Genomic DNA, 16348 nt, shown 5'->3' on the forward strand with positions numbered 1-16348 from the left:
ATTAAGAGGCAGCGCTATGGACGCTGCAGCTCAATAACACCCATGCATTCAGGCAACATTCGTGTCCATGTTGGCGACGGGAAGAATCACTGCGTGCATTGCCTCGCACGAGGCTGGCAGGCGCCTGTCACAATTGCCACACAGCAACTCAGGCTTCCAGTCCGATCTCTACCAAAAGACTCAAGACGTAAGCGACCGATTGCAGGAATGAGAAAGGGCACATACCTCCTCCGACTTCCGCCCACACGCTTCAGGATGTATGAGCAGCGCTTTCAGCCACAGTTGACGCCGACAACGGTCAATTTGCATATGAGCCTTGTGCGAGAAATGACACAGATACCGATCTTATTACATACGTACATCTCGTACATTCTTCCTTCATCGTAGCAAATCTTACTCGAGCTTCAACACTGTGTCTGCATCAACACGTGTGTCGGCGAGCACTGAGAAGGTCTGGGACTCACCACATGCTCCACTACTCGGTTTCGTTGCGAAGATCACTTGCTTCAGAGCCTCGCCCTCGAGACCCTTGTACGCAGGGTACGTCGCCACGAGCTTCTCAATGAACGCGTCCACCTTATCTTCAGCCACAAGCGACACCGTGCATCCGCCCCAACCAGCACCTATCACCGCCGCACACATCAGCCTCATCCGCACAACAAGACACATAGCTCGCGCCGCCGACTCACCCGTGAGCCTGGATGCATACGCCCCGGCCTCCTTCGCGATGCGGACGAGCTCGTCCACCTCCGGACACGAGTTCTCCAAGAACTTGCGCGAGCTGTAATGCGACGCGTCCATGAGGTCGCCCAGCTCGCGGAGCACGCTCTCCGGGAGGTCCGGCGCGTCCGCCGCGCGCAGACACGCCGCGCGGAACTCGATCACCCGGAGGGACTCCTCGAACACGTGTCTCACGCGCTTGTAGATCTGGAAGTGCGTCGCCTCGACTGCGAAGATCGCCCGCGGCGCGGGGTCAGTGTCCCAGCGGATGCAGCCGCGCGGCAGAGGACGACGCACCCTCGACCCAGCTCAGGTACACCTCGTTGAAGAGCGCCGCGTCCAGCCCGCTCTCCTTGATCATCTCCTCCATCGTCAGCCCCAGCTGCTCGTCGTCGCCCCTCCCCGCCGGGCGCAGCTTCTCCACCTCCGGCAGCACCTTCTGCAGGCCCGCCTTCAGCTTGTCCGTGTCGAGCTCGGTCGGCTGGCCCTTCGATTCGGTGTGGCCGAGCCACCGCCCAAGCACGATGCGGAGTGTCGGGCGCTCGGTAGGCTCCAGCTGGACGTTGAGGTGACGCGCGAGGATGCGGGCACCGGCGAGCGTCTCTACCACGCGCAGGTTGTAGCGGGTCTTCGCGCCTGGGATGTCGCTTGAGCGTGTATTCGAGGAGATTCGGGATGGTATGAGACTCACCGACAGCCTTGTCGCTGACCACCAGCGAGTTGGCACAGACGAACACGGCGCGCGGGTTGGTGCGCAACACGGGGAGGAGGATCGGCTCCGCGTGCAGGAAGGGGAAGAACGTGATGTACAATGCCGACGAAGGCATGGAGATGACCGAGGCAGCCTGATCCAAGCCACCACTGTTGACGCCTGCAATCGCTGGAATGAATGGACTGCAGCGGATGAAGTGGGCTGCAGACGTACCGACACGCTGCTCGTTCTCCATCGCCATCTCGACCAGCTGGCCTTTCGTCAGTTCACCGAGCTTGTTGTTTACAGCGAGGAACGAAAGCGTGGATGCAACCACCATCGCGGCACTGTTCTGATGCGTCAATCAAAGTCTACCTTGTGAACGGAGCAGTAAGCACCTAGACGAAAGACCCGATCCCGAAGGGACGGAACCAGTAACAAGGAGGTCAATAGGGACCGGATGCTCGTTTGACGAGGGAGCGAAGAAGCGATTCAGTACACCCTACAGATATAACCTCTGTGTTAGACTCGCCAGATGACAGGAATCATGGCCTCGGATACTCACATAGTAACCAGCCTTGACATAGCTCTCCCATCTCAGCTCCCGCTTGTTGATATCGAGGTACCAGCTCTCTGCGTGGACCGCCCCCTCCGCCTGCTTCTGCTCTGCAGAGGACGGGGTGGGAGTATTCTTCAGCATCGGAGTAAAGGTCTGCGGGGTGTATTTAGGATTCAGATTTTGAGCAGCGACACTGCCCGCGGATGATTGAGTCGAAGGGCCGCATGCGATGAGGATGTCCTGTTCAACAGCAGCGGGGAGGCAGCCAAAGAGAACATAGTCGATGTGTTCTCCAATGATGCTGCATAAATGAGATACAAAAAAGTAGGTGAGGAGGCAGAGGAGCGGACGAGGTTGAGGACGCACTTAACCCTGCCCGGCGCTCGAGCGATGTAAGCTGGTTTCTTGCCAAACCGCTTCTCAAACTCGTCCACCACATCGTTCCATCGTGTGCTGTTCGATCAGGTTGCTGATGAGCGGTTAGAGGAACAATCTCGGAGAGCACGCACGCCTGAGCAGAAGCCGTCTGGAGGTCGCCGAGGACATCGGTCAGAGAGGTAAAGACGGGGATCGGTAATTGCGCGGCCATTCTGTCGCTCGGTTGTCCTGGTCAGTGGAGAATGAGAGCTAAGAGCGAGTCGAAGGCAGGGTTAAAGAGGGATGTGAAAGGACTGCGAGGAGACCCGGGCCGGGTAAACAGTGTGAGGCTCGAGCGGCCTCAGTCAGTCCTGTCCCGGACCGTCCGATCGATATCCATGTGCTGCGATGACATAGCCAACGTCGTAGCTTGAAAGTCAGGTCGAGACATCCCAGAAAGCAGCCAAGACGATCTGCGTGGGCCAGAAATGCAGGTTGGAAGTCGAGGCGGGGAGGGAGGGAGTCGACAACGTGCAGCCAGGCTCGAGGCTGATCGGACCGGTACCATGCTCGCTCGTGGACACGGATCAAACGCTGGCGCTTGACAACTTGCTTCCAACCGCTCATGACTTGACAACACTCTCCGTACCGACTACGATACAAACCTACCAGAACTATAGTACAGGCCGGAACGAATGCGAGAAATCAAACCGTCTCCTGAGGATGCGCAACCAACTTCACGCCGCTGACACTATGGTTCCTCAGCCTCTCCAACCCGTCCACAATACCCTCCAGCCCATTTGGAAGCACCTCGACGCGGTTGGGCTACAGCGAGCAATGGTCAGGCTCACATCGTCATTCATCTGAGCACAACTAGCTAGCTGACCTTGATAACCCCTTCCTTCAGCCACGTCGTGAGCTGCTTGCCATACACCTCCGCAGCAACGGTACGATTCTCCACCGGAAAGTTCGCCTGGCCGAACGGCCTCACGATCTTCTTATCGGGCCGCAGACGCTCTTCAGGGATTGCAGTATACAAGACCAGCGCTAGGGTCCCGCCCGGCGCGAGGAGCTCGTACGAGGCGAGCTGTGTCTCCGGCAAGGCAACGGAGTCATAGATCAGGTCCAACGGCTCCTTCGTGATCTTCGCCGTTTCCTCTCTGAGCTGCTCGAGCGTGAGGTTGCGATCCAGGACATGCGTTGCCCCGAGGGAGCGAAGGAACTCTGCGTTGTGCAAGGACGCGGTGGCAATGATCGGCGAGAAGCCTGATAGCTTTGCGAACTGGATAACTGAAGGATACGCAGCGTGGCTCGGAATCAGCGTGAGTGAAAATATAATATATGAGCTACTAACCATATTGTCCGACTGAGCTGCCAGCACCGATGACAACGAACGGTTTGCCAGCGTACTTGCCACGCCCGCCTTCCTCCCAAGGCGCCTGCAAACCCAATGTACCGTAGTCCTGATCCGGCGCGACGACCTGCTCATACAGACCCAGAGCGGCAGTGCTCAGCCCGACTGGGAGCGTGGCTGCTTGTTCAAAGGTAATGTTGTCGGGGATCTGTGTACATGCGAAGATACGGTGAGTCGCTTAGTCGCCTGCCGCGTATTGTATACGACCGAACCTTCGCAGTTATATCAGCATTCGCAACCGTGTACTGCTGGAACCCCGCGTTCGGGACTGCAAAGTGGCCCTGTTCAACGCTTTTAGAAGGAGATATTCAGTAAACAACCTCTGTATGGCGGAAGAACAGGCTTACACTTTATCACCGAGCGAGAAACCCTTCACGCCCTCGCCGAGTTCCTCTACCGTCCCCGCGACGTCAGACCCGACAATGCCAGGGAACTCCTGGACGATGATTCCGTTCTTCTGGATCTTCCAGTCCACCGGGTTGAGCCCGACGGCGTGGACCTTGACGAGGAGCTGGCCCGGACCAGGCTTCGGGACCGCGATGGAGCGGACGACGAAGTCCGCGTACTTGGCGGGGAGGACGAGTGCCTTCTGTATCTTCGGGACAGACATTGCGAATGGGTAATTGTGCAGGTGAGGGCTGTAGCGATGCCATATCTAACGAGAATGTCGTCTATTTATCCTCCCCGTCTGCGCATGCGATCCTGTAGCGATCCTGCAGGTACGTAGGTCCAGGATGAATCAGCACAAAAACGCGTGATGCGTACGTTGTACTTCGATTGCCTATTGGTCGCAGTACGTATGAGCACGTCAGATCACTTTGCTGGCACGCCGAGGTCGTACCTAGAGCAAACCGGGACATAAATTTCGACTTGATTAGCAAGATAGTTCGAGAGCCAGGGCTGACAAAGAACATCCATGTTGACGTCGCGCTCATATAGAACTAAGAGAGGGTTCTAGGGCCTATACAGGTGACATTGATTATATATCCGCCACAGGCTTACTAAGAGAGATCCTGGAGTAGGTGAAGGATCGTCGTGTTACAAAGCATCGGTGTCTTGCCCGATCATATTCGCTCGGGCTCGCAACGCAGCACCCCCAAGACACCATCCAGACCAAGTTACCAAACCGTCTCTTCTATGAGGACGCGCGATCAACTCCACGCCACTGACGCGATCAGTCCTCAGCGCTTCGGTGCTAGCGTCTCCAACCCCTCCGGAATGCTTCACAAGCCACCTGGAAATACCTCGACAAGCCTCAGTGATATTCACGCGCACTCGAGGAAAGCCTGTCAATACGGGGTGCGGCCTATCGCCCCCAACGAGCGTATGAACATGTACATACTATTGATTTACGTCGAGCTATACCGTACGATACGATGCAAGTAGTACATGAGTACATCCAGACCACAAGCTGAGAAACGAGACGATGCGCATCTAGTTCGAGCGGTACACTACAAGTACACACAAACGCAGTTCGACCGTGACAGACCGGCGACGACAGAAGCGAACTTGAGATGGGTGAGGGGGTGAGGGGATGGTGATGCTAGTCGGGTACAGTCGACGAAATGAGCCCCGGACGGACGGTGCAGAAGGAGTGGGGTTCAATGCGAGGAGGAAGGAAGGAACAGTGATATGGTACTCGGGCCGGGACTTGCTACAATATGATACAGTTTGCGTGTGATGCTGCTGATGGACAAGTATTCCGGACGAGTGATGATGGTCGGTTTTGCCAACCGGGAAAAGGGTATCTACAAGGTGAAGGTTGAAGTCGAGTCCATGGTACAGCTGGACAACGGGTACGTCCAAAGGGCCTTCCAGGGGTGAATTGAAGAAGACGAATGATGGCGCAAGCACCTATTATTGCAGGTACTTCTGGTTGAGCAAATGCACCTCCTTGGCAAGGTACGGCCAGTTGAGACACCGCGCGAGCTCCACGCGAAGCTTGTCCCCATCATCGCCCGCGCGCTCGCGAGCAAGCTTGACTTCCCAGCCAAGGAGGTTATACAGCAGTCTCATATTCGGCTGAATGAGCACCGACAGACGGCGCGAGCGTACAATGAGGTACGCGTCAACGAGCGGCAGAGACAAGTGCTTCATCACGTATGCGATCTGCAAGACCCGTCAATCAACTGCCTCAGACCGCCATTCGACGTCAAGACTCACCGTGACAGTCGCGCTGCGGGAAACGCCCACGCGGCAGTGCACGAGCACCTTTCCGCCCTCCTCCCTCGCTCTGTCGATCCACTCGCAAATCGGCTCAAGCTGCGGCTCAAGCGTGTCGATGCCGTCGTCGCATACGCCCTTAATGTCAAGTACCTTGATGCGGCCCTCACGTTCCTCGATCCATAACGAACCTTGGCCACGCGGGCCTGTGCCCGGGATGAACTGCGCATGCGACGACGGACCCGTATACGAACACGACGGCACGGACGCAGAGGCTTCCAGATTCGGCGGAGGGAGCAACGCACACTCGCCCACGGAGACGACGTGCGTGATCCCCAGCGCATGAAGCATGTACGCGTTCGTGGCGTGGTTCCTGTTAGTCAACATTCCACTGTCAACGAAAGCACGCTAAGAACGACCAGAATGGAAGACTTACAAGTTGCCCAGATACAAAAACGGCAGCACTCGACTCGGGAAGCTCCCGTCGAACCTCGGGTCGTTGAACCAGACGTGGTGGTCGCGTATTGACGGCGCCGGTGAGCGCGGCATCGGCATCGTGTTCGCTCTCGGCCTGCCACTCGCATCTCTCTCCCCAGACCCCTCACCGTAGAGCGGGCCACTATCCGACTCGGATTGCGACCTCACCGGTCGCACAGTGACCGCGGTCGTCACCGGCCGCGGAGCCGGCGGAACCGCGAACGACACCGACTTCGCCGCGACGGGTCTGAGAGGCACGACGTCGCTCTGCATGACCTCGTTCGAGGTCTCAATACCGAGCGGCGTCCGGACCTCCTCCACATCCTCCTCCCGTTCCTTCTCAACACCAAGCACGATCCCCGGCCCCATACTCCCCCACCCCCTCTCGCGCTCCCTCTCAATCCTCGTCTCGATACGCTTCAGCATCGGCGTGTCAGCGCTGTACACGAAGAACGATCTCCGCTTCTCGTTTTGCAGGCAGAGGTACGCCTCAGGCAGCGAGAGCTTCCGCCACGCCATCAGCAGCGTGAGCGCGAGTACACTTGACTCGGTGTACCCGTCCGCGGAGAAGATGAGGATCTTGACGGGGCGTGTGTGGTAAGATGCGGGGAGCGGGGTCGACATGGACGTCGCGGATGTGGCAGCGGAGGATGAGAGGGATGGTGCGGGCGACGAGGACGATGTCGACGTGTTCGATGATGGCGGGGACGGGGGCAGGAAAGTGGCAGAGGTTGAGCGGGTGCGAGTGTATGCGGACGGAACAGGTGAGGAAGGGAAGAACGATGCGGGGAATGCAGTGGGCGGCGGGAGCGAGCTGGGATGGAATGCCGAAGTCGACGCTCGCCGGTGGCCAGACATGCTCGACGGGAAGGTCTCAATCGGTGGTGGGTTAACGAGCGCCCTCGCCTGCGCAAGGGTCATCGCAGGTGGAGGCTGAAGGAGGGACTCGAGGAACTGCATAAAAGGCATCAAGGCATTCAGCGAGCCCGGCGTGTTCGTGGGTGAGCTCGGGAACGGAAGGTGAATAACCGCGCTCGCGCTCGGTGGCGGGCGGAGCGGGATACACGTCTGCTCTGCGTCCTTCTGGGAGACATGACCCAGTTCGGCGACGCAACGCTCGACCCATCTTCTCTCAAGCGCCTCGATGTGTTCTTCAGCGGCCTTGACGTGTGCAGCGCTCGGGAACGGCACAAAGTCCTGACAGTCGATGCAGATGTCGTATCCGAGCCCATGCGCGGGGTCGTTCGTACGCCAGTCGAAAGCCTCGTCGCCATCGTCCTCCTCTTCCTCTCCATAGGGTGATACCACCGATCTTCCGCGGCGCGCACGGAACCGACGATCGGGCGGGATCGGCACATCGTTCACGTTGCCCAGGAACACCTGGCCAACAGCAGGGTTCCATCGGCCCGCGGGTGTCGAGCCAGAAAGCGCGTCCATCTCCTCCTTCGCCTCCGCATACATCTCGGGGTCGGCAATCGTGACGATCTCCGATGCCTGCGTTAGGTCGCGCATCTCCTCCTTCTCCCGCCTTGCAAAGTCGACGGTGTTGACGCTGAACAGGCGATTGCGGTACTCCACCTCCGATTGTGCGTCCCTCGGCTCACCCTCCGCGTGTGCGTCCGTTCCGTCTGTATGCGCAAGCGGGACGTCTTCGATGCGCACGAGCAGGTGCGGAAGCGTCTTCGCCATCTCCGCGGGGCTCGCGTCGAGCACGAAGACGTTGTACGCGACCAGGGCTTCCGTAGGACATCCATAGCCCACGCTGCGCTCTGCCCGCTTCGCTTCAATTGCATCCTTGAACTTCTCTGCGAGCGCAAGCGCGGCACGAGTGTCGCCCTTCGGCGAGTAGACGACGACATCAGAGAGGGTGGCATAGATCGACTGCGGAAGGAAGCATCATCAGCATCTGTCGATAACATTGGCATCCCTGGCACAATACGTCCGAGCGCGCGAGACCAATGCGCACTGGGACTATCTCACACCACCGCTCGGTGGCAGCATCCCCAGACGCATCCGCCTCGTGTGCGCTCGTCAACCAAACCCACGGAATCTGCAAGAAGGCAGAGGAGGCAGCTTCGGCCATTGAACTTCACCGCGCCACGCCCACGCCCACCGTCCACCTGACCGGCACCGAACGCGGAAGCTACACTAACTGACGGTCGCTCCCACAGAGACAAGTTCGCGCAGCGATTCTCCCAACCTACGCAGCGCCGACTGAATGGGCGTACGACCATGTCAGGCGAACTTCCCCGCTACTGAGCAATGTCCACGCAGACGTCGACTTCCTCGCGGCGCTCAACACCAGTTCACATCATCATCTGGCCTACGCAACACTGCTTCTGCACGCACTCATCATGGGTAATGACATCAGCCGGGTCCTCCGCCATCCCGCGCACGACCCCATAACTTGTCCCCTCGCGCTAGCCTATGTTGTCCTCGCCGCGTCTGGAACATGCTGCACGGCGAGCCCACCGCTAAGCCAACCTCGTCGGCGCCACCACGCCTCCAACGGTGAAGGCAACCCGGGGCAGCGGAACACGAGTGTCTATCACAAAGTGGCACCGGGCGTGCCCCAGATGCAAAGACAGCAAGATAAGGACGCCAGTAGGCCGGGGACGGATGCGAATGGATTGGGCGAGTGCAGATCACGCCTTGCCTCACGCGGCGCGGAAGCTGTCGCGGAGACGCATTCGACAGGCGCCCATGCCGCGGGAGGCGGACAATGGCGGGCGACAAAGGAAGCGCGAAGCTGGTAACGAACTCGACAAGGCAAAGCAACACAACAAGACACGGATGGGGAGATCATATGGTGCCAAACGAAGCGACTCACCACCTGGATACCAAAGTTGCGCAGGCTGATCCCGTCGGGCACGCGCGGCTCGACGAACGCACACGACACTGTACCATCCTCGTTCGTCCGGGAATGGAGAAGCTCGCGAGGGCGGAAGCTGGAAGTGAGCACCGCAGGTGCCGTATACGGCGGGTAGCGGGCGCGACCTGAGGGGAAGAGCGGGGGTGCTGCGGTATGTGGCTGAGCGTCCAAGACAGGCGGAAGTGATTTCTCGAGTTTCGCGTCAGGACTAGCAGCGCTCTCGGGGATGGAATCTTCCAATGTCGGGTCGAGTTCCATGGGCGAGCTCGGAGACACGTCGACGTCGATGTCCATCGACATGGTGCCGAGGCTCTCGAGGGAAGAGGTGCTGGAGGAATCGTCGTCGATGTCGTCGTCCGTGTCCGGATCAGGGCTCGAAGTTGGGCTGGGCAGCATGTTCACGTCGTCATCACAGGCGACCCAAACGAGGCCGCGGAAGCGCGGGACGGTGTGTGCCTGCGGAGAAGCCGCGAAGAAGGCATTCTGGTGCTCGTTGTCGCCCTCGAGACCATGGAGGAAGGGGAAGAGGACGCCGTCTGGCGCGTGGGTTGTGACGTAGTCGAGATGCACGCGCGAGAACTGAGCGGCGTTGAGGGCACGGATGGGCTGGTGTGGCGGGGCGCGCGGGCGGAGGACGGGGAGGGCGTCGAGGAAGTCCGGGGCGTGGGCGAGCCCGTGGACGTGGGCAGGGTCGTCGACGGCGGGTGTGGGGGCGGTGGGTAGCGGGGCGGCGGCGGTGGACATGGAGGTCGGGTAGGTAGGGGAGTGATGAGGACGCAGCAGCCCTTTGTGACCTCTGTTGAATATGGCGAGCCCCGTCCAGGCCTAGGCGCCCATAACCGCATTCAAGACGGATCTGAGATGTGCTTATCTCCACGTGACCGTCCGCCTCCAGCCTCTGCAGGATCCAGGCTGCCGGTGCGTGCCTTCGCATCCTGGCCAGGGAGGCTGCCCGGTAGCACGGTCTCCAGTGCGTCCTTCTGCCAGCCTCGTTGCCCTCTGTACGGCACGCCGCGCCCTTCTTCGCTCCCACCCGTGCGCGCATGACCCCCGCGTCTCCCTTTCCAGCCCGCGCCTCCGCTCTCCTGGCCCCGCTTCCCCATCACCAGCCAATCGCTCTTTGCCGATCGTCCTACTATCCTAATTTCCAATCCCGTCTTTCGGGCCCCGCTCTCCATTTCTGGCATCGCCCGTCAGCCTCCGTTTATCGTCCGCGTCGGATCCCATCAAACCTTCCTCCTCAACGTTACACGAGGCTCTCCCTCGCCCGCCAGCCGCCCGCCCCCCTCAGTCATCCGCTCCTTGGGCGCGCCCCTCTCCCGTATCGCGTCTTCCCTCGCTGGGCACCCTGGCAGATGGGCAGCATCAAGGGCAGTGACGTGCCCCGAGCGCATCAGCGTCAGGGCCTCGCGACAACGCCACGGTATCAGGACGAGAAGCTAGGCGGATCCACCGCTCTCCACGCCGTCGCAGCAGGCTAGCGCGCCGACAGGATCCGCCGCCCCAGCCGGACCCGGCCAGCGTGGCGCGCCCTTGCTTCTCGCTTGCTGCACGCTCCCGCCGCCACGATGACAAGCTTCCAGTCATGGCTGCCCGTTGTGATCGTCGCCGCGCCACCCCTCCGCCTTCCACGAATCCTTCTTCCAGATACTTAGCCTTCCGCGCAACACTCCCTTCTCTCTGGTCCACTTTTGGTAAGCCCGAAGCATATGTCACCGCTGTGGCTACTTGGTTGCGGACGCGTTGACTGGCGCAGCACGTTGCTGGCAGTTCAGACGCGTCGACGTCTCCTGCACACGGTGCGTACCTTGCTCTATTATAATCGCTCCACTTCCTCTGATATACTCCTCACAAGGACCGCAGTTCTCCTCTTCACTCGTGCGACCAACGTGCGACCATCAGGATCCGTCCCTTCACCGCCTGCGGCTTTCCCACTTGCACGTACCTGCTTCAGCGTTTTGGCAGAGCAAAACTCTAAATCACCTGCCCCGGGATCTCGTAAACTACACCCTAACGACCCACGGATTCGTTTCACCAGCAAGCCGCCCACGATGGCGGGATGGCAGCGCTCCAATTCCCCGGAGCGTCTGACCTGCCACGGGACGTCCCGATCTCGATGGTGGCACGCACGCTACTCCATCCAGCGAACCAGTCTGAAGGCGGCAGTCCAGTAAGCGTTGCGAGTCTGCTGATTTCGTCGCCGTGTTGAAACACTGTTGCATACCCTCATTGAGTTGCTCTCGTGCGCGCTGTTCTCAGTGTCGAGTACGGCATTCGCGCACATCGCGAGAAGATGCGGCCATTCGAGTCAAAGTCAACAGACTTCACGCACCACGGACGCGGTACGCTCTCTGTATTGGCTGTCTTGCTGCTCTCTTCTTGGCGACCACGAACCCTGTTTGCGCTGGAGACTGAAGTCAAAACCCACCGACCTAGACTCCAACACTCGGTGGCCATTGGTGCCTGCAACGCTAGTATGTACTACGCCCGAAATTGATAGTCATTCAATATGGGGCCGGTCTTTCATTGTGCCACTTTGGTGGCGCGTTTATCAGCACAAGGGCGTGCTAAGTACTATCCACCGAATCAACTTCGCTCTATGTTGTCATCTATGCGGTATGTTCAAGCGTCACTGCAACGTCGCGGCTCATTGCAGGCAAGTTCACCTATCGCGCATGGCACTGTACAGCATCAGGGTGTGTCCACAAGGTTCGGCGCGACTTCAGACACTGGTGGCGGCACACGAGACCAAGACCCGCGATCCGCTCTACGCGAGGCTCTTGTCCCTGCAGGGGTGCGTGGGGAGATCCAGTTCCGCGCTCGAGCAGCCGGGAATCTGCGCTGGGCAGCTCAGCACCGTGCCGTCATTGTGCACCGCCAAACGGCAGACGCAGATATGGAACTCAGCGCGCGTTTGCGGCGTTACGGCACCACCGAAGGCCATGCACTTCTCCGACGCGGACGGGCTGCAGGCGTCACAGGTGCAGCACAACGTCCGCTCTACAGTACGTCTCCCGCTTCCGATCTATGCTCGCTGTGCAAGGTGCCGGTGCGCGTGACCCTCGACGTACGCAGCGGATCTCAGGCTCTGGTCGTCCGACAGCCCACCCAGCCATGGCCCATGGGCATACGTGCCAGACGTTTCTTCGCGTTTCGCCGATCTCTATACATATGGGGACTTCCCGTGCGTTCTCTCATTGATCTCCCAGCGGCCTTCCGCGCATTCTAGGTTTCCCGCCTCACAGACGCCCCCATGACCGCGACGGTACTATGTAGCAGATGATGCCATGATGAATAGGCTCCGTCATCCCACGCGGCAGGTCAATTCTGTATACCGAAGCCGGCGAAGGTTCGTGAAGGACGCAAGCACCCGCCTCGGGCACGAGGGGTGATCCTACGCCTCGTCAGAGCTGTCGACTCTTCACGCTCTTCACTGTTTGCCTGCGTAGAGGAGTGACAGCTAGGCTTCTGGTGGTTGGGCCGAAAATAGGTCGCGAAGCCGCCGGCGGGACGCGGGGACGTTGTGTATCGGTATAGCACACGACGCATGTTGCTCAACTTCACAGACGGTGTTGGCTCGGACGTGCATGTTTAGGCCAGCCTTCACGCGATCGTTGCGCGCGCGAAACATGCAGGTTCCCGCACAGTGCATCCTCGGCATCTTAACGTTTGAATCACTGAATGCAAACTGAATGTTCGTCGATAGGTCTTGCGTTTATTCGGACCTTGGAGCTCCGAAGACGGTTTTCACGCGAGATGCGCTCAAGATGTGCCTCCACGGACGTTCACATTGGCGCTTCTCAGCTTCTAATCACCGACACCACCGCTCAATTGGACGACGATCTTCCGACTTTGGCAATACAGTACAGCACTCTGGCTTTGCAGTGACATACGTTCAAGGCAAAGAACTTGCTCTGTGTTCGTCGCTCGCTCGCAAGTGGCGGCGGACTAGCACCGGCTCGTGCTGCACTGGTACGTTACTTTCCAGCCGCAGCCTCTCGCTCTCATTGACACGACGTCCCCCTCGCCTCACCGGCACCACCCTCGTCGCACTGCCTCCGAAATTGACGTCGCGGATTCGGCCGAGGCCTATTTCAGGCACTGTGGACTCGTGCTACGCCTTGCAAACTATCCACATTTGCATGCCTCCGGGCATGTAGCCGCCTCAACACAAGTGCCGCGAATTCCAGCCGGCGGTGATGGAGGGTCTGTATCCTCGCCATCCGTTACTCTCATGGTCGTGACGCACCAGTCGATCTGGCCTGATCGAGGCATGGCTCGGATCCCGGCGGTATCGAGTGTCACGGATGCCTTTCATCTGTGTGTACTGATCGTTCTCTGGTTGTTGGGAAGACAGGAACGACGTAGTCTCATACCAAGACCCTCCACACGGCCACGTGAGGGGCTTGTGTCGAACCTAAGGAACGACGCACACAGGTACGGCTCGCGAGGCTCCTCTGTTCAGCCACCTTCCAGTCAATCTCGAGGGAGACGGATCCGAGTGTGGCGACAGGTGGCGACACGTTCTCGTTCTGATCGGATTCCGCCTCCTTCTGCACCCAGGTCTTCCCCGCATTCTCGATCGCCCCAGGGCGGCTTGGCCCACAACGGTTTCTCAGTGTGGCCGGGTCTCTCCGGGTCTGCCTAGAGGTTCGCTGCGAGGATGGTTGATGAGGTGATTGGCGGCGTCGTACGATGAAGATGGTCAGTCGTGAATCGCTACATTCGTCGGTCATAACATCTGATGCGTACAGTGGGCCGTGCGTGCCTACGATCTTCCGGCCAACTCGTCCTACCGAGATGGTAGCCGTGCATTTCGAGGTGCGAATGGTGGCTTGCTCTGGACCTTGGTCTGTGCTGCCGGGCTCCCGGCTACTTCAGTACCCCGCTTGGAACCTTCCCCGTCTCTCCGCAACCGCAGTAACGGTACCGTCAACTCAACAACTGCCCCTCTTCCGAACGTACGGATCCACCCCAGTTCCGTGCCTCCGGGCAGTATGGCTATGCCAGTGGACAACTTGAAACCCGGGTGTGCCGAACCGGTGCGCGCGTATCCGAGGCGTTGGCGGTGCATACATACATCATCATGCTATATGCAGCCTTACTCACATGACCCCCTGCAGCTGTTAGTCAGGAGAGACGAGTCTGGAGTCTGGACCTTGACTAGTCCTGGCGTCTTGGTGGGCCTGGTAAGAATGTTTCGCGGTGAAATGCAATTGTGTGATATGGTGGAAACAAGGCTGGGGCGATTGATCGTTGTTGTGGTCACCTTCGGTAGCTGGGAATGCGTCTCAGTTCGCGTGGGTGGGACGCAGTGCCGGTCGCTGGAATGTGTCGTGTTGTCCTAGAGGCACTTCTCAACATCGACAATTCGCAGGGCGCTGTGTGATGGCATCTATTCTTACTGATTCGGACTCGTCTCATCCACGAAGATACTGACTCGCAAACACATGGGCATGGCAAGATGAGTCGAAGCGCCTCTACAGGTCATAGTACGCTGCCCTGATCTCCTGAGCTCTGATCCAGATCCGGGAGCGAGATGACGATCCGTCAGCGCGTCCCGATCCGGCAGCCCTGAGATACCGATCCTACATTGCGATCGGCGGGTCCGATTAGAGGTGCGCCACAGTCTAATTTAGGGGTGCGTAGGAGCCGCACAGTACCAAACCTATTCCGGGTGAGGTCATGAAGGGTCATGACTCCTGAATGTTGAATGGCCCGCCCTGACTTTCTCATGGTTTTCCAGTCAGGGGAACAATGGAAGCCATGAGAGCAGAAGCATGGGGCCTTTCCCGCCCGGCCGTATGCATATGGCCGACTTATCAAGATTCGGAGACAGCTAGACGGTCCCGACGTGTACTGTCATGATCCACATCCAGTAATGCGGGTCGGTTGAAGTCTGTGCCGCATCTCTACGGCTGATGTCACGACTCCTCCGAAAAACTCGGAGACCGATAGCATGGCTGATCGAAATAGGAGTATATTGACCCTCATGACACTAGGCAGCCTCGCTATGTTAGCCTACTGGTAGCATATCCGCACCCTTCGAGTTGCCATGTGCCAGCGGCTCCGCGGTGACCTGAACGGTACTCTTGGGCCTAGGCTTTCGAGTTCGAAGTGAGGTTAGGGGACTAATCTGGACGCGGGACAAGCCACTGAAGGATCTACAGATAAGAAAGTGACACTCGGTTGAGCAACATATTACAAGCCAATCTTGGCGACGAGTCGAGCCTTACCATACTTCGAGACTATGTAACTTGAGGATGCTCGAGCCTCGGGAGCCTGCGACGCAATTCACGAACTGATGAGACGCGCGACGCGTCAGATCACGTGATGGCGTCCCTGGCAGTCGTCCAGGCGAAGTTCGAACGCGCCTCAACTTGAGTTGGAACAGGCCGCCATCTGGCAGCATCGACTCAGAATACCTATAGCTGGTCACCAAGCAAGATTATCACTGTGATACACGTCGCACCTGCGCCAATGCGTCGTGCAGGAAGGCATAATGACGCGCTTCTTCAACTTCTGTCATTATTCTCGTATTGCAGTGACGAAGCTTTGAAGTACGTGTCATACAACTTCGGGGTCCGAGTGCGTTACTGAGCCCATCACGACAGGTCCCGGACTTTTGGCTGAGACGTTGGACGACTCACGGTCATCGCTCTGCCTCTAACATCTCCTCGTCACCGGACCTTGTGACCATGCAAAATGCTACGTGGCTTGTCTTCTCGCTCGATTGAGATGGAACCGCGTGGGCGATAGGCTTCTCTGCAGTTTTGGCTCAATAATCGACGTCTCCTGAACCTGTCGGCGGTAAATCGTCTCGCTGGTCTTCAATGGATAGATGCGAGCCGTGGCATCGTGGATGGGTTGCGCATGGCTGTCCCATGCCAAGTTCGTTGCAAGCGACCCAGCTGACAGGCTATATGACCTCAATACGACGTGACGTTGATGGTTCATTTCTGAAGCAAGAAGCAGTACTGGCACATTAGCCCCATGCGTTGTCCGGCGGCTTCGTGATGTTGGGCGTTGTATTATGTACAGTGAGTAGCTTCTTCTTTGCGCGCTATACTTGGTAGTCCGCCAACCCTCAGACTG

At 58.7% G+C, this 16348-nt stretch overlaps 3 protein-coding genes across 3 annotated transcripts; all 3 read right to left on the reverse strand.

Moving 5' to 3' along the window:
- Positions 1-686: 686 nt before the first annotated feature.
- On the reverse strand, positions 687-2880 carry B0H18DRAFT_1019428 (ribosomal protein S5 domain 2-type protein; the record flags this gene model as incomplete). Its single annotated transcript, XM_048029444.1, has 8 exons — positions 2480-2880; positions 2337-2423; positions 1977-2271; positions 1810-1913; positions 1646-1758; positions 1412-1591; positions 1018-1356; positions 687-947 (listed from the first exon to the last, which is right to left on the reverse strand). Coding segments are annotated over exons 1-8 (1459 nt in total), but the record flags the coding sequence as incomplete, so codon positions are not given.
- Positions 2881-2934: 54 nt separating this feature from the next.
- On the reverse strand, positions 2935-4996 carry B0H18DRAFT_1019429 (chaperonin 10-like protein). Its single transcript, XM_048029445.1, has 6 exons — positions 4507-4996; positions 4089-4379; positions 3954-4032; positions 3682-3889; positions 3214-3617; positions 2935-3152 (listed from the first exon to the last, which is right to left on the reverse strand). The coding sequence occupies exons 1-6, from the start codon at positions 4674-4676 to the stop codon at positions 3033-3035; spliced, it is 1272 nt and encodes a 423-aa protein (XP_047891029.1). The 5' UTR covers positions 4677-4996; the 3' UTR covers positions 2935-3032.
- Positions 4997-5598: 602 nt separating this feature from the next.
- On the reverse strand, positions 5599-9997 carry B0H18DRAFT_879841 (uncharacterized protein; the record flags this gene model as incomplete). The annotated part of the gene is made up of 5 exons (XM_048040716.1): positions 5599-5850; positions 5905-6277; positions 6341-8262; positions 8502-8533; positions 8968-9997. 5 exons carry the CDS (start codon positions 9995-9997, stop codon positions 5599-5601), a joined length of 3609 nt encoding a protein of 1202 aa, XP_047891030.1.
- Positions 9998-16348: the final 6351 nt, after the last annotated feature.

Source organism: Fomitopsis serialis (assembly GCF_022376445.1).
Source record: "Fomitopsis serialis strain Sig1Antser10 chromosome Unknown B0H18scaffold_57, whole genome shotgun sequence".
In the NCBI taxonomy this organism is placed as follows: Eukaryota; Fungi; Basidiomycota; class Agaricomycetes; order Polyporales; family Fomitopsidaceae; genus Fomitopsis; species Fomitopsis serialis.

Excerpts from the sequence above, each read along its gene's own strand:
- B0H18DRAFT_1019429 (XM_048029445.1), bottom strand. The coding sequence starts at position 4,676 with ATGAGCGCGACGTCAACATGGATGTTCTTTGTCAGCCCTGGCTCTCGA. Across the intron at positions 4,380-4,506 it reads ATAGGCAATCGAAGTACAAC|CCCTCACCTGCACAATTACC; the intron begins GTACGCATCACG and ends GCATCGCTACAG. Across the intron at positions 3,153-3,213 it reads TGAAGGAAGGGGTTATCAAG|CCCAACCGCGTCGAGGTGCT; the intron begins GTCAGCTAGCTA and ends TGCTCGCTGTAG.